The 21,421-nt window shown below is 39.5% G+C and overlaps 1 protein-coding gene across 2 annotated transcripts in view; it reads right to left on the reverse strand.

The window, feature by feature from the left end:
• LOC139942018 (BDNF/NT-3 growth factors receptor-like) overlaps positions 1-21,421 on the reverse strand; it is a 92,981-nt gene that overhangs the window by 23,617 nt on the left and 47,943 nt on the right. For both annotated transcript variants that reach the window (XM_071938685.1, XM_071938684.1), the window contains exons 2-6: positions 7,080-7,154; positions 5,353-5,424; positions 4,164-4,241; positions 2,172-2,335; positions 408-686 (exon numbers count right to left, since the gene is read on the reverse strand). In XM_071938685.1, the coding sequence (XP_071794786.1) occupies positions 408-686; positions 2,172-2,335; positions 4,164-4,241; positions 5,353-5,424; positions 7,080-7,154 (668 nt within the window). The remainder of the gene's footprint in view (positions 1-407; positions 687-2,171; positions 2,336-4,163; positions 4,242-5,352; positions 5,425-7,079; positions 7,155-21,421) is intronic.

Genomic DNA, 21,421 nt, shown 5'->3' on the forward strand with positions numbered 1-21,421 from the left:
GTGTAAATGGTATAGTTTGTGTTGGTATGTTACATCAGTTTGTTGACGCCATAGTCGTCTCACGCATTGCATGCTGGGACGATGTAAAATGGTGACAATTCATGGTGAAAGAATGAAGTATCAGTGATCCAGAAACCAGAAGAATCATAATTTATGTCATCCTTCAATGTCTACACTGGAGGACTATTGCAATCACAAGGTTGTGGGTTCGAATCCCCCAGCTAATCACTGATTTCACAATGACTATGTCGTACTGATTAACAATTTCTTATCGTGTAATTCATAATCATTGACGTCTTAGACGTGTTTGTATGAGAGAGATTGGTTGTTGTTGTTGTTAGCTTGGTGTTTATATCCCTTTGTGGAAGATCATTCAAACAAACTAATAGTGTGCTCCCTTCTCTTACCTTGCACCACGAGGTCGAGACTAGCTGTCAAGATATCAGCATCATTCGACGCGTGGCAGTACAGCTGTCCTGTGTCCCGCCCCGTTGCATTATAAACCTGTATCATGGTGCCGCCTTCCGGGTCGTCTCGAAGCGTAAACGACCTGCCAGTCTGCTGCAACTGCCGGGTATCCCATGTGATCTTTGGCGTGGGGTTGCCCACTGCCCGGCACGTTGCCTCGAAGGAACCAGAGTTGTTGAATACCAGCTTTAGAGGGCTTACTTCAATGGAGACTAAGTCTGGTGGTTGGATCAGATAATAATAATAATTAATCTTAAAGGCACAGAACACTATTAGTTATTACTCAAAATCATCTTCAGCATGAAAACTTACTTGGTATAAAGCAACGAAGAGCTGCAATTGATAGTATACAATATTTTGAGAAACGGCTTCCTCTACAGTAAGGTAGTTTTTAAAAAAGAGATACCTATTTCTCACTCCAATATTAGAATACTTCTGGCCTGCAGCCTTTATTAGGCAGTCAAAGCACACACATTTTTACAACAAGGTTGTTTTTAATATATGTTTGGTTTGCGGTAACAACATGTGTGTGTCTATAACTTGCCAGGTAGAGTTTGTTCTTAGAGAACTGTCCTGCTTAGTTCTACTACTGCGGTAGGTTGTTTTTTATCTCACTACTCTCTTAAAACTTCGATAACCAATTGAGTCCAAATGATCACTGATTTGTTATTTTCACCATGTGAGAATACTGATTCTTCACACAAAGACCGTTGATTTGAACTGGAAAAAAAATTATTTCACGCAGTGATCATTAAAAAAAATATCAATCGTCAGCAGACAAAAGATAAGACGCACCGATGTTTTGGGGGTCTAAAAAATCAGATAAGACGCGTCTTATCCGCAGGAAAACACGGTACCAAAGGTGTCCAGTGCCTTCAGTATCAGCAAAGTCCTCCTGTCTCTTTCTTGTCTGTAAATGGGTTCAAAGATTCAAAGGTCATCAAGCTACAACCCCAAGACCTAAATGCTTCCCATCGATCTGACCATAACTGCATTACCATCAAATCTCTCTCCACGTTCTATTTTGTTTCTCGTATGCCATGGTAATTGATGCACGTGTACCATAAACGTGAAGTGGCAGCAGTGAATACATGTGATCTACGCACTCAAAATTCATTTTATTCAGTCCGTACTCGGTGACAGTAGCGAGGGAGTTGGTCCTTATTTATTGCACTTACTTATGCCCCCAGCTGAACAGTAATACCAAATTGTGCACTTGTCTCGTCTGTTCATGTTCTAGTTAACGTGGATTAAAGACACTGGACACTGTTGGTATTTGTCAAAGACAAGTTTTCTATCTTGATGTATCTCAACACATGCATATACAATAACAAACCTGTGAACATTTGAGCTCAATTGATCATCGAAGTTGCGAGATATAATGAAAGTACATGTAAAAACACCATTGTCGGTTGTCACACGAAGTTGAGAGCTTTCAGATGCTTGATTTCGAAACCTCAACATCTAATTCTGAGGTCTTGATATCAAATTCGTGGAAATTTACTTCTTTCTCGAAAACAACGTCACTTCAGAGGGCGCCGTTCTCACAATGTTTTAAACTATCAACCTCTCCCATTACTCCTCACCAAATAAGGTTTTATGCTGATAATTATTTTGAGTAATTACCAATAGTGTCCACTGCCTTTAATGTATATCTCTTTTCGTATAATAGAGAGTTTTTGCATTATAAAACCACTACTTACTGCAAGAGTCGTTTCGTGTGACCATGCTGAGCAGCGGTATCTCGGCACCAATAGTTTCATCGTAACACATCGGGTTTCCAGATAAGATTGGATCTCCTCGCTTTATGATTGGAATCATCCACGTGTTTGAGCACACACAGAGGAGTGGGTTGTTGGTTACATCTCTGTTAAAAAAAACAGGAGAGAGAGTCGTGTGAATTACTGAACAGATTATAGGTTTGGTTGATAAGCGAATATTTCAAGATTGTTTTGATCTGAAATTTAATTGGCTTAAAGTTTTGTGTTGCGTGTCGCGTGTGGTTAAGAACACCGGACTCAAACTTTGGTTTTTCTGATATAAAGAGTGTGGGTTCGATTCCCGGTCAGGCCAGTTTGCCATTTTCTGCTTTGTCATTCGGTGTAGACATTAAGCTGTTACCAATTAGGATTTGGTAGTGCACTTAAAATAACCCAGCACACTTATCATGGAAGAGAACCCTTGTTTACAGGTTTCCTCAGGCTTGCGAGCGTCAGTGAGTATAGTGTCACCAATAAGGTATTGTTTCATTGGGTTCATCTCCCCCCCCCCCCCCTAAAAAGGCCTTGGGTAAAGTAAAGAATGATAAATGAATTCAACCAACAAAATCAACAGCAGATCGATGGCAAAATGTTCATAAATATGAGGGGAAGATGTTCAGTTTTACGGACAATTGATGTTATATAACCACCTAAAAACAACAACAAAACCCAACCTATTCATTTGTCATAAAATTTCCGTTTAATATATGTCTGAAACGGTAACCAAAAAATAGCTGCTGGGTAATTATGTAACACGATCATTTTCATAGGCAATCCAAACCTAACTAGATGGGCCATCATCGTATTATTCTCTTATTCTACTCACTAAAGACTACCATAAACGTTTTGCTCTGTTGGCAATATTGCCCATAAAGACTGTCTGGGAATGTAGTGTTATATAATGCCTCAATAGATGGGCCAGACCACACTCAAAGGATATAAAAACACCCACTGGAGACAGCTTTTGTGACGGCGCAGTTTGCTTTCAAAAACAGTCCCATTCAAGGAACCCATCAGACGGTTGCAACTGTGGGATTTCAGTGGTGCTTCGATTGAAGGTCACAAGCGAAATTGCAAAAATGGTATTGAGGAAGCGATGTGGATGTAAGGTTGTACAAACAACCATCGCCATCAAACTATTTCATTTGAAAGGGCGTTTTCTCGCCCAGAAAACCGGATGTCTGGAAGGTTTATAAGGCAACTGCAAGAAATAATAACAAGAATGCTGCGAACTGACTGTAATGTAAAACCAAGATTAATCCTGGGATCGATTTCACAAAGAACCTAAGATTGATCTTAAGATATGTATCGGTCTTAAATTGCTCAGCAAAGTTTGATGCCCAGGATGCAAGTAAGCACACAATCGCAGCGTTATGAAACTGGGCCCTGGTACGCTGAGGTAATGCGCACGTGTTTTTGTTTTTGTTTTGTTTTTTGCCCAGTGGCGTCCCTCCTCTTTCTTGCATCTGAGTGAGGGGGCTGTTTGATAGTGTGACTCAGAGCTGTGAATTGATGAGAGAGTTGCGACATGGAGGGACAAGTTCTCTTTGGTCACGTGGTTGCTGAACGCCATGGTATCTCCAAATACAGTGGATGCGTTCGTTTAGCTGCCCTGTGTCTACCCCGGTGTGTAGCGGGGTTTTTTCCAGGACGAACGTGGGTAATTATCTGTACAGGTTCATCCTGGAAAGACAAAACACCACACGACGGGGTCGACCCAGGGAAGCTAAACGAACGCACCCAGCACAACCCAATAGGCAGACTAGTCTAGCAACCCGTGTTCGCCCATGCGTTTCTTGGGGGAAAATTGGCTTCCATCGCAAGTTGTCGCAACTCTCCCAATAAACGGCTCTGCTGTGACTTCAAAGGTACATTCTATTCAGAGTGGCAGACCTCTATAGACAGAAAGCTCCTTTCTCTCCGCATCATACTTACAACCCTCTTATAGATGATCTGTTGATGCTCGCAAAGGGTCTCCAGGACAAAATCTGTAGCTTGTTGTTACTTAAGTCTCTGTGAAGTAAAACATAGTTTTATCAAATAATATGGAAATATTGACTGCTATGAGGGGCATAGTTGAAATTATAGGCCCAAGGTGATGTCAAAACCATGACTATGCCCGAAGCGGAGCCCCGATTATTAATTTCTTTTGTATACCGAATAAAGATTCTTCTAATAAACAACCCTGACTACGGTGAAAGGCCGTCTGTGAAGAAAGGACGTGCCATGACAAGGAACCCTAGTCGTACATTATACATATCATAGTTGCGTTATTTTCAGGGCGGGCAAAGTCACTATGACGTCATCTTGATAGAAAAAGGGGCATAGCTATTTCCATGACTCCATTTTTAACCAATCAGATTAGAGGATTCTATACATGAGGTATATAATGTATGCTATTTTCACCGTATTTCCAAAGTGCAAGTGTCGACTGTAAAGCTGGGAATTTGCCCCTGGCACGGCCATCAATTGGCGTATATAGTTTCGAATTGGGGCCAGCGGACTAGTATTGTCACGATAATATAATGACACTTTCATCCAAACAGATGCATGTACATCAAGCCAATAAACAAGTACTCGAGGCTCTAATAACTACACACACTGGGCGGATCCGTTCAACAAGCGAATAGTTACTTGAAGAATGCTTCGGGCCACCTTCATTGATTCTCGTCTTGGTTGGTTCGGACCATTACTGATTCTTGAGTCGCTCGATGCCGTGCTATGACAGTTTAAAAAGCACTATACATTATGTGTAATTTCTCAAAAGAATTGTTAGTGTAACAACTTACCATGCTTACTTGTTTGTAAGGAAGCAATGAAAAGCTGTTGATAGTATAACTTTGTGAAAGAGGTAATTTCTCACTCAAACAGTAAAACACATTCGGCTTAAAGCCTTTTATTATGCATCGGGAAGCACACACAGTTGAGCAACAAGGTGTGTGTTTTTTCTTTCATTATTCTCTAACTTGCAATTTAGCGTAATTTTTTGAGCTGGACTACCGTTTGGAACAGAACAACACAGACGCGACCTCACTGGGCAAGTCACAATATAGAGCGCCACCAAGAGGTGGTACAGTTCCATTATCATTAAAAACAATGGTTTTGCTATTATAAGAAAACTTACATGTTGGCAAGCTTTGAAATTTCATGGAAGGCATCTTCGGATATGTTATGCAGACCGCTGTGGGAAAGTTCACTGCAACAAAACAAATCAACCCCATTGTATTAGTAATTATCGCACATGCTGCGTTTGGTTTAAAACCAAGTATACCAGCCCTCTCGTGGGATAAGCTACGATAAGTACGACACTCATAAATATGTTCTGCTAAGTACTGGCCAAATATGAGTACGAAAACGTCAACAGTAATGTATAGATTCTCTTTTTTTTAAGAGAAAATATGTTTTAGTCTTAATGTATCAACTGACAACAACCACAAAACCAGCCACAGGAAAAACAAGAACAAGAACGACAACTGGTCTATGACAAACACACTGTTTAGTCAATATGTTTACGACTATTTATCTAGGAGTACAAGAAACCTCAAAACACGTGGGCCGATTGGTAATTTGCTGACGTCACTGTGCTCAAACGAAGAATCCTTGTTTTTCTCGTTTGACCATGGCCTTTTTGAATTCCCACTGTCATTTGTGCCCGCCTTGCTTCATCGCATCAAATCAAGCCTTAACTTCATTCGATTTATGCCATGGTTGGAGAATGTTTTCTTGTTTGCGAAACCGGTTGAACTTGGGAAATCGAGAAAAACAACATGTTGGTGATCATGAAAAGATGGGATAAAGGCACTCTCATGGCCGATGCTTTTAACTGTGCTACCTTAAACCCGCACCATTCCCAACTCGTCAACGTTGGCCGCCTTGTTGAGATAGGGACACGAGCCTTTAAAATAACACGTGTAATCTCAAGTGACTGCTTTTGATATAATCAACTGTCACTCTGTGAAAGTTGTTTCAACTTAAGACGCAAAGATAATCATTATTGAGAAAGACAGATATTCTTTACATCGCTAGGCTGCCTATCAAAAGAATTCCAAACGCCGATGTCTTGATATTTCATTCTTGCTTACAATAATTGTCTACCTTTTCAAACATAATCTATAATCCCTCCAAACTACAGTAAGATTAAGTTACTTTTTGTGGTGACAAAAACATTCAAAATGCGTAAACAAAGCTGTATATTATGATGAGTTTTTAATACCTATATATTTGGTTTGCGATGACACCATGTGTGTATCTACTTGCCAAGCAGAGTTTGTTCTGAAGAGAACTGTCTTGCCATTCTACTACCGCGGAGTAGATTTATCGGATTGTTCGGGAGACTTCTCAGATCTGAAAAGAATTGTCTTGCTTTAAAGGCAGTGGACACTATTGGTAATTACTCAAAATAATTGTTAGCATAAAACCTTAGTTTGTAACAGGTAATGGGGAGAGTTTGGTGGTACAAAACATTGTGAGAAACAGCTCCCTCTGAAGTGGAGTAGTTTTCGAGAAAGAAGTAATTTTCCGCGAGTTTGATTTCGAGACCTCAATTAGTTAAGAATTTGAGGTCTCGAAATCAAGCATCTGAAAACACACAACTTCGTGTGACAAGGGTGATTTTTTCGTTCATAGTTATCTCACAACTTCGACGACCAACCGAGCTCAAATTTTTACAGGTTTGTTATTTTATGCATATGTTGAGATACAGAAAGTAAGAAGACTGGTCTTTGACAATTACCAATAGTGTCCACTGGCTTTAACTATACTACCTTGGCGATAGGTATAGAAAATTGGCTGTGACTACAACTTAAGCTTATATTATGATCGTTTACCGCATTTATCTGAGTTTTTACTTACAATGTTTTCAGCCCGATCAAGCCTTTTAAGAACTCGCCTCTTAGCTCGGTAAAGTTTTGCTGACCGCGGATTGTCCTGCCGAAGAGAAAGACAAATAAAACAAAACATGAGCTGAAATGTTTGACTCCTCATCCTCAGGGACGGAAAGGAATTGGTAAAGATTGGCGCTAGATAAATATAATTAATTTAATATGATTATTGGCGCTAGATAAATATAATTTATTTAATGTGATTATAAATCATACTGATGATTATTCTACAGTAAAAATATAATTAATGCTCGATTCATGTGACTAATAACAATCCTGTCAGTCATCGGATTTGGTATCCTGAGGCGCAATATATTGCATTTGCCCGTAATTGCTAACATCTATATGTTGTTTGAAGATCGTATTTGCTAACATCTAATGTTGTTTTAAGAGCCGCGTCTATATTTGTTACGTGAAGGCACCACAGAGCGAGTTTTTTGCAGGTACTTTGGCTTAACTAAAAACTAAACGCTCCGGGGTGGTGTGTGTGGTGGGGGGGGGGGGGTAGAAGTGTTGATTGTAGCGGTACATTGAGTTCGTTTGGGGCGACTTGTACTGTCATCATCCAAGATACCCTGGAGTAAAGTGATACGGGCAGACGAAATCAATGTTCGTATCCAGTAACACTCAAACAGCTCTGATGGAATGAATAGCTTGGCATGGTGATTAGAAGAAGAAAAACAGAGATAGGAGGTGAAACAATGCCAGGGCTTATAAACAGCAAACAAACTGGCTTCAACTCGACAGCTGCGGGTGACTCTTTGATTACTGAGTCTTAAAAAAAACCGAACCCAAGTTCATCGGCCCGTGTTTCTTTGACGTCATTCAGTTCTTCACGAACTGCATGTTTTTCCCGCCTCGTCGCTTCGAAATGAGCCATTAAAAAATTCGAAATGAGCCAATTCATGCAGGCACGTTGTACAGGAGAGTATGCCCTAATTAAACGTCCAACGTGCAGTTGGGTGATGTCATATTGGGCCCACGCTTCGCACATGGTACGTGCAGGGCGGCATTATACACGTGGGTGGCTCCAACGTGCAAACCTGGGGAATTTTTTTTCCCGCCAAAACTGAGATGTTTTTTTGGACTGGTGGTTGTTTTTTTTAACTTCACACGAGTTTGCACCCAGAGAAAAAAGAATAACACGGGAGTGGAAGTGTCACCTGTCACCAACTGAGCTTCTGAAAAAGCAATCCCCGGAATAACATTATTCCTACTGTTTAGTTATCAAACAACTAAACATAGAGCCATACAAAACAGTCTTTGAATTTACATCAGCACAAAAACAATGAGATTTTAATTTCAACTTTTCAACAATTTCTTGCAAAAACTAATCACCCCAGCTCAGGTTGCCCCCTTTTGTGGCTTAACTTATGTAAGGGGACTTTGTCTCCAAAACAATTGTTGTTAATTATTTCCCACCCATTGTGGAACACGACGTATTATCTTACTGTAGGATGTCAACAATCCTGAACCTAAATACGTTTCTGAAACCATCTTCCAGCAGTATATCCCATGTTCTCGACTTGTCGAATGTCACTTCCAGACTTCCGTAGCGAACTTGTTCCAACTACACATCCACAACAATGTTAATAATGATGAAGCCTTGCATGATGTGAATAATTAGAATAAACTAGAAATAAATAAATAGTAAACTTGCGGGTACAACCATATTCTAAGTCCATTGTTTAGTGTTGCCTCTGAAAAGAGCCGGTATGTAGTACATGGTTGTTATATCCTGCAAATTATACTATCTACTTCTAGTTTATTCTTCGACCCACAGTAGTTGTCTTGGATCACGTTCTGTAGCGAAACCTCTGAGTAAACTTATCCCCCAGCCAATAATGTGGAATTAAGTTAGCAAGTTAAATTCAGGCGAGCCCCTCGGCTGTTGACTGCCGCCATTTACATAAGTGGGAAACTTAAAACTACACGTGGGTACTTGGGAGTTCATGTACTACCCGCGTCTGGAAACACAAGTTGTGACAATACTTGTGGATATATTTGTATTTTTGTCTATTATAAAGACATAAGAAACTGTATTACTCTCCAAAAAGACGAAATTGCATTGCTCACACAAGCTTAATCATGCTGTCTGCATCTTGGTCACGTTCCTTGTATCGTATCAACAATGAACGCTAAAAATCATTTTGATAAATATGAACCAGACTATTTCGTTCTTCCAGCCTCAATTTGGTTACATTGATATCAATGGCAAAAATTCAAGATGCCTGCACCTTGATAAAGGTATACATATATAAAAGGAATAAATAGTGACAAAAGGCAGCTACAAATATTAAACAAGTATAAATGCACAAGGATTTTAAAAATAATGTTCATTTGCGTCACACAGTCACACACCCAGTCTTGTCATGTTATAGACAAACTAGGGAAAAAACCAAAGCAACGTCATACATTGTAATTCACACTCAAACATCTGTATCCCACCCTTTAAAAACAATTCCGGGTCAATTTTGACCCAGATTCGGGTTTCCATGACGGCTGATCCTTTTTTGGGTCAAGCTGACCCAGACGCTAGTCAATAATGGGATTTTGACTGTGATTCTGCACCACAATGACACATTTGTGGGTCATTTTATCACAGATTCCGTGATTAACCCAGAAATTGGTCAAGCCCCACGCGACCCGGATCTGGGTCAATTTTGACCGCTAAGTTTTCAGAGTGCAAGCCCCTCTCTTGCATTTTCAGTCTTCGCAACAACAAGAATTTGATGTTGTGCTGTTCCGTTCAACACATGAATAATTTAATATTATATGTTAAACTTGAATTGGGATAACGAATGTCTTTGTTTTAATCTTACACACGGATGTTTGCAAGCACTGTATACTCAGTACCTTCCAGAGTTCTGTAAAAAAAAAAGGGGGCACAGGTAAATTGCTCGGGTGTGAGTCGAACCCACGACCTTTGCAATTCTAGAGCAGTGTCTTAACAAATGAAATAATATATATATATATATATTTTTTTTTTTTTTTTTGCGGACAGTGAGTGACATTCAGCTACTACGTGAACTATTATTAAGTACATTGCCTCGGGCTATAATACAATATCTTGACTATATTGTTAATGGTTCGATTAAAATTTAGCTAATTTGGGATTGGGCCCCTCACGCTTGAGCTGGTTTTGAGTCGAGTTATCAACCCATAGCTAAATTGATTTCCAGATCATCTGACCACTGATTTGAACCCGGCCATCCGGCAAAGAACGGGACCCACTTTCTTGGAGCTGCTTACAGGTAGAGAATGTTGCTTACCATTTTCCCCCTGGGCGAAAAATGAGCAGGAATCTATGTCACAAATGGTATGGGATGTTGAATTTTGCCTGTGGTTACCATATTGTGCTTATTTTCAATAAACCACGTTACCTCGAAGTGAATGAATCTCGAGATGCTTAAAGGCACTGGAAACCTTTGGGCATTGTCAAAGACCAGTATTTCACTTGGTCTCAACATGTGAATAAAATAACAAACCTGTAAAAGTTTGAACTCAATTGGTCGTCAAAGTCGCAAGATGATAATGGAAGAAAAAATACCCTGGTTATGCAACCAGGGTATTTATGTGCTTATGTGCTTAAGTAGTTATGTGCTTTTTACATGTAGGTGCTTGAATTCGGTACCTCAGCTGGAAATAATACTTAAGTGATCAACTGCTTCTGGCTGAAAACCTACGTTACTTATAGTCACTTACTCACAATGTGTTATACTATCAACAGCTCTCCATTGTTGTTACCAAGTAAAGTTTTAAATCAATTATTTTGAGTAATTACCAATAGTGTCCAGTGCATATTAGTACTATCGAAAGCTGCTATACTTCTAACCGACGTATAAGTTATAATATGCTATGATTTTTTTAAGATTGATTACCAAACGTTAACCTTCCCATTAAAGGCACAGTTTACCTTTAGTTTTGTTTACTGTATGAATGCTTTTGTCCTATATTATAAAATTCAATGTAGATGTATACAATAAAACTAAACATGTGAAAGTTTCATGGGGGATCAAAACTAATATATATTTTTTTCATGACCACATTAATTTGGAGTGAAAGCTGTTGTACCTTTACCAAAAATAAGAGTTGTTATTGCAGGAAAGGTAACCAATACCTTCCCTTTAATGTAGCTCCCTATTTCATCCAGAGAGAGCAGAATGTGTTGTCCTTGTGTCGTCCAGCGACAACCCCGGTGAAGTGATTGATATTCACGGTGGCAATCTACCTGCGTCATCGTACATCGCTCCCTGGACGGCAGTAAAATGGGGACATAATGAGGCAGTCGCCCTGCTCTCAGATTGCCAGCCAAAGTCGACGAGGTAAAAGGAAAATCGAGGCATGTTTGTATGGATCATTGTATTCTACTCTTACAACATCTTTCTCCCCATATGCATTTTATAACAAACGGTTACAAACGCTTTTCAAAGACCAACACGACCGATACAAGGCAACGTGTTCCTTTAAAATGTGTTTTTAAATTGTGGGGTGTGGACATTGTGGGGTGTGGGGTGTGGACATTTTGTAGCAGGACGGTTTTGTAGAGGTGCTGGTCACCTGTTCCTCCTCGCCACTCACTGGCCTTAGTATTTGTTTTTAATTTGAACTATTTTGTATCTTTGCATCTTCATTTATCGACTTGTATAATTGTATGCCAGTGCAAAGCCTTATAAAACTAGACTAAACTAAACTAAAAAGGGGCCAAAACCGAAACTCGACAACATGTCACAAACTAAAAGTAAACTGCTATCCCACCAATACGAAAAGTATTTGTCTGTACAGAACAGGTTGGTGACATTAAAAGAAGACAAAAACAACAACAGAAAAGAAGACATCACAATCTGTAGAAGAAGCATTCTTTGTTTATATAAACCTCAACCTTTCGAATCCTATTCAAAAATCTATTCCTGAAAGCACTTCTTGCAGTCAGCCATGTCTTTGTTATTGATATAACAAAATCCGTAAAAAAAAATCTTGACGGAGATAATTCTTTTATGTACGAAGAGCTCTCCTAGAATTTAAATAGTCTTATTTTCCACATAAAAAAACCCCATCATATTTTGCTCAGGGACTTCGGGAATTGACGGGGTGGGATAAGAAGCAAGTAAAAATAGATCCGAAAGTACTGGTGCCAGAACATCATAAATGTCTACACCCGAGAGGTCTAGAGGGCCTGGGAGGGTGAGTGTAGAGCACAAGTGACTCTCGCCCCATGGCTATACAAGTTCATCCCCTTCTTTTCTTGCTCTCGTTCGAGGCAATAACCCGTCCTCGTCTGATCGCAAGCCTCCTCGCACTGCACACTCGTCCTTAAATAAAACAGCAACGTCCCCAGGCCACGGTTTGCACACGCTCCGTTGGCAGTTCTGACGTCAAACGAATAGCTGCTCAAAAATCAGCTTGTTGATTTTTTTTGTGCGTGTGTGTTCGTTCCTTGTGCTCCAAGAAATGTGCTTGCTTGGTGGTTTGTGAATTGTGACAGCGGTTTGTTTAAGGCAAACTGGTAATTCAGAAAAAGTAGAGTCACCTTCTTCTCCATTTGTTATTGTTCCATAGTGAGTCGTGACCATGGAAACGTTTAAGAGACAAACGTCTCCAACAAAACTGCTATTGCTAAAGACCTCAAGTAGTGTTTCTGAAAAAACGATGACTTGAATTGTGCGGTAAACCAGAGTGGAGAATGCCCGTGTCATGAAATACCTCGACAAAATTAGTGTCTGACTCTGATTTCTTTTCAGAACTATTACCATAATAGGATCTCTGTTTACACTCACATTGCAAAAAGGATTTCACAAACAGTTACTGATATAAAGGTAGGAACCATGGCTTACCATTTGTATTGAGCTAATAGCCTGTGATGAATGCAAGATTCAAACTTTGTGTCTGTGGTTTCACATGTAGAAGACTAGACAGAACGACTATATAGCACAAATTGAGTCGGGGCACCCAACTCTACGGATCCAGTTTGTGGGGTCCTGCTGTTGTTGACATACTATTCCCTTTTCTAAAGAATTTCCTTGTGGGGTCCATGTCAACCCGATATTTCCCTTGTGGGGTACATCGTTCCATTGTGTCTAAGACCCCACTCCTTTATAAGATTACCTTTGTGCTCTCTTAAACCACCGCGAAAATTACATAGTATGATTTCACCAGGAAAACCAAAGCAATAATGTACCGCTCTCTATCCATGGTTGCTGTTGGCCGTGGATTAATTAAGAAAGTCATTTCCGGACATGCATTTAACGACACACCGCATAATTACAAAATTGAAAACTTCCTCCCTATGATTTAAACACAGTGTCAGTCTCTGGTTAGTTCATTAGACAGCAGTGGCTCGCTCAGTCCTCTCTCTCTCTCTCCCCCTCTCTCTCTTTCTAAAGATCTCGAGCTCAATAAGATAAGAATAGACGACTCTGGTATGGATTTTAGAAGATGAAAATATACCACGTTGGAGATTAGTGACGCCTTGTCCACAGTTCTTCCGCGTTAATTAAGGGACGCAGACTGGTGAAAGTGCAATGCATGCAAGCAGTGGATTAGTAAACAACCACAGCTCCATCAAAGAGTTATAACTGTCAATGGCTATATTCATATTCCTGCGATGAGATCATTCGAAGATTACATTATTTCAGATTACAAGTCATTATCTCTTTTAAAGGCACTGGACACTATTGGTAATTACTCAAAATAACTGTTTTTAGAATACAAAAACTAACTTGGTGATGAGTAATGTAGAGATGGTTATATAACACATTGTGAGAAATGGCTCCCTCTTAAGAAAACATAGTTTTTGAGAAAGAGGTTGAGTTATTTTCTCACTCAAATGTTAAAAGATTGAAGCCTGAAGCCTTTTTTCAGGCATCTGAAAGCACACAAATTTGTGCAACAATGGCTTTTTTATGTCATTATTCTCTCGCATTCTCGTGGCTCAAGTGGTCAACTTCGATTACCACTTCAGCCACAATGATCATAGATTTTTTATTATTTGTATGCATATGTTGGGATACACCAAGTGGAAATATTTATATTTGACAGAGGTGTTGAGTGCCTTTAACGTTGTGATTTATTGTTGGGCTATTAAGTGAAGCTTCATATAATAAATGGTTTCTCGTTCATTTCTGATTATCATCGCAACTAAAGTGTTTCACTTGCTTTCTAGAAAGGTCAAACATCCATCACAGACGTGAAGTTCTGACGTCTGATATTTGTTATTTCTATGAAAATGTATCATATATTATAGAGTTCCAAATATCTTTAAGGGCAAATTGCATTTTGGTTTTCCGGCGTGTCAAGCGCTGGAAATATTAACGCAGCCAAACCAAGTTTTGTGAAGAGTGCGCATGCTGCACGCCGTTTCAGGCAGGTGAAACGCATGAAAAGGCAGCCTTACAAAAATGGCGGTGAAGATATTGAATGTTCGAAACTCCAAGAAAGTTAATACTGGAATTCTAGTTGCAAATAATCCTGGTCAGTGCTCTAGATCTGTATGTCATGATGTTCTGTCAGGGAAACTGTAAGTAAATCGTTAAGAAAGACACCTTAATCACCCATAGTTAACAATACGACGGGTTTTCCATGTATCTGTGTACAAAGCCTAACCCTGCAAGCATCCCAGCAATGGCGGCGCGTGGTGGAGCACATGCGCACTTGAATCGGTCTTTAAAGGATTCGGGTACTTTTTCCAAATGTCCACAGATGTACATTACACTTACAGGGTCTGAAGATAATGATAGTGGAAAGCTTCTCTTCAAATATTACTTACTTAGGTTGTGTGAGATAATATGAGCAAAACAAGTCACAAAATAATTTCTTCTCCGGAAGACCAAAATTATCTTAGCATGTAAAATCCCATTAACCAGTTATGATATTATACGAAAACCATAGCATAACTGGTTAACATGTTTTTACATGCTAAAACTGAGACGGAAATAATTTGTTTTACTAATTTCTCAAAAACTACAGAACTTCAGAGAGTAAAATTTCAAGGGAAGCCTTCTACTATTATAATCTTCAAACTGAGTAAGTTTAATGTAAATCTGTGAACATTGTGTTTTGTGTGAGGAAAAAGTACATAGACCCTTTAAGAAAACTTGTCTGGTCACAGGTGGTCGAATTTCAACTCAAAGAAACTTGAGCACACAATTTTCTCGTTTATTACTTGACGTTTATTTTCGTGGATATCTATTCTGAAGATGTTATTCAAGCATTGTGTGTGGCTACACGCGTGGAAACATTTTTTTTGTGGGTGTTCCACTATCACAAGTGAACATTGTGCTTGATAAAAAGCAGCGTTTGGTGATACTGCATTTGATATTTATCCATTGTAAATGGATTATTTTTTCTGCCGTTACAAGCGAAGACCCCAACACACAATCATGTTAAGGGAACACGTTGCCTTGGATCGGTAGAGTTGGTCTTTGACAATCGTTCTGTAACCGTTTGTTGTAAAATGTATATGGTTAGAAAGATATTGTAAAAGTAGAATACATGATCTACACAAACATGCCTCGAAATTGCGTGGTTTTCTTTTTACCCTGTCGACTAACACGGTCGGGCATTTATGAGAGTCAAAACTTTGACTGTGATAGTTCGCGACGTAAAAGGAAAACCGTGCAGTTTCGAGTGATACTTGTGTGGATCATTATATTCTATTTTTAAAACATCTTTCTAACCATATGCATTTCATAACAAACGGTTTCAAACGCTTTTAATAGACCAACTCGTCCGATCCAAGGCAACGTGTTCCTTTAACGCTTGTTTGGGACTATGCTTGAACACTAAAGTATGCCAGGTAGATCTTTTGCCATTTTCTTTGGGAGTCTGATCTTACAGCTGTCTTGTAACTGCCCCACAAGCCTAAATGGTAATAATTATTTCTAAACATAGAAAAAGCTGTAGGGTTCGACCCGGGATTACGACGAAAGCCAAAGGTACATTTAAAAAAAAAGGCTCGGCTATATATAGTTAATCACACAATGACGTTATCAGAAGAGAATAATATTCCTTACATTTTAAAAGGGTCTAAACTGCTTCTCGCGTCAAGCCTTTTAAAGATTGGCGACTAAAGAAAAATGCCTTCGTGTACAAGAAGTCTTCGAACTCTGTGGATTGCCTCCTCGAGCAGAATTTAACTACACCCGGCTCAGCCTCGGTTATTACGGCGAAATGGCCTACTTTCGACTCCCACTCTAAAACTCTCTTGGGATCCCGCGAGAACGAAAGATGACGCGTGAGACGCGGGAGAGATTTTCTTTTTTAACACAAAGTGTTGAAGTGCTGGAGAGATCGAGAACGGTGTTGGAAAATGAAACCGTGCGAATTTGCCGCGCGGGCCTATAAACTTCCAGCAAGTGCCGTGGAGAAGATAACAATATACGCAGATTGAGAGACGGGAATATGAGTGTAGTGTGATGCCAATGGGCAGAGAAGGGAACGTGAACCGGTGTGACATTTTACATCACTGATAGATTTGATCAGTGATAACGCTATTACAAAATCGACGTACAGCACGTTTTGACTGGGCTAAAAGGCACTGGTCAATACTGGTAATTACTATAAACAATTTGTAGCATAAAAACTTACTTGGTAACAAGCAATGGAGAGCTGTTGATAGTTTAAAAAGTACACCTTTATATATGAACAGTCTAGATTGTAGGATTGAGGGAAACAAGCAACTGGCAAGGAGTTCTAATGACTGAGATGCAGTGGGGGAAACTGTTTGAATGGCCCCTTGCTCTATCTACATCAGCAAAGCAAGTGTATATCGGTTGAGTAGCAGATAGGATGGTTTCACGCTCAAACATCCTGATAGAAGGAACCAGGTCGCATTTATTTTGCTGACCATTGTTACCATGGAAAAACTTCAGAAGAGAAATATTTGATTTTGTTTTAATAGAACCTATTTCTCAATGCAGACGATCAACGTTAAACCCAAGATTCTCTCCCACGACGTTCCAACCCGGGATTACCATCACCATAAAGAATCCTGACCAAATACACTCTATATGTACTAGTGTTATTAAATCTTCATTATTTGTAGGGTTCCCAATACAAAGGGAAATACTAATAACTCCCGGAACCTGTTACATCACCGGGAACAGGCAAGCCCGTCCTGCGTCACTAATCAATTTACCCGGGGGAATAATCAGCATATACTAATCATGGCAGCGGGGTGCTAATCAACCGGGACCGTGCCCACAGTGCCAGCCGTGTCAAACTGATTTCGCTGAGAAAATTAAAACACGGTCTCTCTAGGAGAAGATTGCTTCTGTCCGGATTCTATGCCCGCCACTGACGGAAGGGTGAACAGTGAGCTTCCGTGGAAAACCAAGATGCTTACTAATATAGGCCCAATAATACTAGACGCAAAGAACATTACGTACACTGGAAAAAAGAACCTCTTGTGGTACCGTTATCATACAAGTGTATGCACGTTGTTTTTTTACAATTTGTCCCCAAAAATTGCACTGGTTTGCTTTAGGAAAAAAATCTTTGTGTTTTGGAACCGTTCGATTGTTATTGTCCTATAATAATAAATATAATGAGTAGGGTATATTGCCTTAGCGTTCGATCCAAACCGGACCTTCTTCAGAGGCATAAACAAGTACAGCATATCCATTTATAGCAAAAAGAGGAGCAAAGGATCCAGGGAGGAGGTATCAAGAAAAAGCGGGAAAATTATAGCCATATAATGTTAGACGCCAGGAGAATTACGTAGGCGGAAATGAGAACCTCTCATTATATCGTTGTCATTATGTAAATGTACGTTGTTGTTGACAATTTTGTGAAAATATGCACTGATTTGACGCTAATAATGCTTAAATGCACTAGACACCTTTGGTAACTGTCAAAGACAAGTATTCGCACTTGGTGTATCCCAAGATATGTATAAAATAACAAATCTGTGAAAATTTTGGCTCAATTGGTCATCTAGAAATATAATTGTCATGGTTTGAACTACTTTGTTCAGGTCTTAAAGGGTTGGGAATTGATAACGGGCAATTGACATTCGATCCGTACATTCTGTTAAACTTGTCAAAATTATTTAACAAGTCAATTATCATCTTGTAGCAATGATAAGAGCAACGAGAGAAAAAAAACCATGAAGAATAGTTGAACGAGAGTCAAGAAGAACGTCAATAACCGTCGAGCATCATCAGCTTGTCACATCACACCATCGTTGACAAGATGATACAATTGGCCTTGAGTGGGGCGCCACCGTGTGTCATCACTCCAACCACCGGGCCACATCTGCATCGCAACCTATCGCTTTTTGAATTACACCTCTCGACGGTGAATGATTTAAAAAGACAGAGATTGTAAATAAACTGTCCCGTCTATAGTGGAGCTGTGTAAAAAAAGGATCCATTACAATGCGAAAAAGATAATTCCTCGCCGGGACGATCGAGCATCCGGAACTAATTCGAGTACTGATAAATCAAACGTCACGTCAGGATCGTTTTCCAAGCCGTCTAATAACACAACAATCACAGAGAAGCCTGTAAGAACCAATTGGCGTCGTTTAATTATTGTATCCCTACGCATAACACAAATTAGTGCATATTTACAATACTAAAGTGCAAAACGTCATCACACAGCACCATGGTCGATCAAAACTCTACTTCGTTGTCAAACTATTCTTAACGTTGTATGTACGTCTGTGAATTCGACATCTCCAAACCTACCGGAATGTCCATTATCTAAGACCCAATATCGATGTACAATGTAAACATTCACTGTACAAACCTACGGGAATGTCCAATATCCAATATCGATAAAAAAGGAAGACATTCACTGAACAAAACTATGGGAGCGTCCAATATCCAATATCGATGAACAAGGTAGACATTCACTGTACAAACCTATGGGAACGTCCAATATCCATGCAATATCGATAAACAAGGTAGACATTCACTGTACAAACCTATGGACATGTCCAATAGGCAATTATCAGATGCACAATGTAGACATTCACTGCACAAACCTAGTACGCAAATGTCAAATGTCCAATATTCAATACGCCACATTGATATTCGCTGCACGACCCTATGTGAATGTCCAACATCCAATACCAAACTAACTTTACTTCCATTGAATGAATACGTTAGATGTGTACAATTGGGTTGTTTAGGTACGCCTAGGAACGTCGCTGTAGGCCCAGGGGCCTACTCCATCAATTCTAGTCGTGATAGAAACTTGAGTCTGTCTTCATTGGTAAAGGTACTGTTAATGGAAGTTGTTCAAGAAAGTGGAATCTGTCTTATTGGCAGGTTGAAGTAATAATGTTCCTCATCCATCGACACAATGTACTTAAGGTGCTCGTTCTGTTCCGATGTTGTTTACACTTGACTACGTACACACACTGTTCCAAGTCTCCCCCATTTCAGCTGCGCTCTAGGCGTCAAGTGTGGAACTTTTTTTTTTGTTTTTTTGTCTCCTTCAAGGATGAGTGTCCATTACATAATCTGCTGCGCAACGCATGCCGGGATCAAAATTGAAACTTCAGTTGGGGGCAAGGATGACGTATACGGAGCTTTATTTTAAACAGCAGCACAGTGGACTATTGTTATGATGTATTAACTTTTATAAGAAAACAAAATATTTTTGCCTTGCAAGGTCAAAGGACCACGCAGGGAACTGTGGGTATTAACGAAGTCTCCGGCAAAATAATCACCGTTAATTTAAAATTGTATTGTTAATAAAAAAATAATAAAAATAAAGTACCTTCAAATGTAAGAGAAGTAAACCTTTATGATTTTGTTTCACCTTTTTGAATAGTGGTAGAATTTTGGGATTGCACAAACCTAAAGCATCTCAACTATTTATATTTTAAGGGAAGCTTTCTATCATCATTATTTTCAAACCGTGTAAGTTCAATCTAAACATGTGGATTTTGTGTTTGTGTCGTATAAAAAGTACCCAAACCCTTTAAGCATTAACTGCATTTCTAACACCTTCTCATTGTCACTCCATGACAGTTCTCCCCCGTGGCAGAGTTAGATACACAAAGAGAGAAGTCGGCATAGAGTGGCAACTGTCGATGAGTAACAAATGTTGATATTTTGTGAACAAACTGACATTTTATACTAAGTTAGTTTTTATAGCCAATGAACCACGATGACCGTACACTGTGGAAGTTGTTTTTATTCCACGGCTACATATCATAAAGATAAATATGTAAAACGTGTGGCAAATTTAAAAAGTAACGATTGCCACATGTTTAGAAGGGAATAATTACAAACCATATGAAGCACACTTACTTCTTTCCATGAGCAAGAGGGTCTACCCACACTGCAATTGGATGTCTTTTTAACTGCAACCCTGTTTAGGAGGTTTATTCACAGTGCATTGTTATGTCTTTTCAATGATTTATCATTGTCGTTATATTTACTGTCATCTTTGTTAAAGGAACACGTTGCCTTGGATCGGACGAGTTGGTCAAAACAAAAGCGTTTGTAACCGTTTTTTATAAAATGCATATGGTTGGAAAGATGTTTTAAAAGTAGAATACAATGATCCACACAAGTTTGCCTCGAAATTTCGTGGTTTTTCTTCTACTGTGCGAACTAACATGGTCGGCCATTTATGGGAGTCAAAATTTTGACCCCCATAAATGGCCGACGTGTTAGTCGACGAGGTAAAAGGAAAACCACGCAATTTCGAGGCATGTTTGTGTGGATCATTGTATTCTACTTTTACAACATCTTTCTACCTATATGCATTTTATAAAAAACGGTTACAAACGCTTTTCAAAGACCAACTCGACCTATCCAAGGCAACGTGTTCCTTTAATGTATTTATGCACCCCCGTAATGCGGTGGTGCTATTTTATGTCTTTTATTTGTGTACATTTTGTGTAAACAAATTTACACAATTGCTGTTGCGCAATATGCTGACAATCAAACCAGGAACACCGGGGAACACCCCCCCCCCCCCTCCTCCTTTCGATAAAGTGCACTAGGTTATTTTACGTGCGTTACACAACACACGGGAGCAACGGCTTTACGTCTCATCCGACGGACGAATCATAATCGTTAAGGGTCTTGCTTATATTCTTGCTTGTATTAATATACGCAACTTTCAGATTATCTCACCCTTCATCCAGGATCTACGCCAATGCCTGGTTATACCACCTATACATCCAGCGTAATTACAGGATTATTGCCTATATCGCGAATCATAGCATTGCTATCTAATGAAGAGTGATGTCTACCTGTATAGACGGTATGCAAAGTGGCGTTGCTTCATGCCATCAATTAATTAACACACTGATGATAACGTCCTTCGGGTCTTAACGAATATTCATACACA

The sequence above is a fragment of the Asterias amurensis genome, chromosome 9, assembly GCF_032118995.1.
Source record: "Asterias amurensis chromosome 9, ASM3211899v1".
Taxonomy (NCBI): Eukaryota; Metazoa; Echinodermata; class Asteroidea; order Forcipulatida; family Asteriidae; genus Asterias; species Asterias amurensis.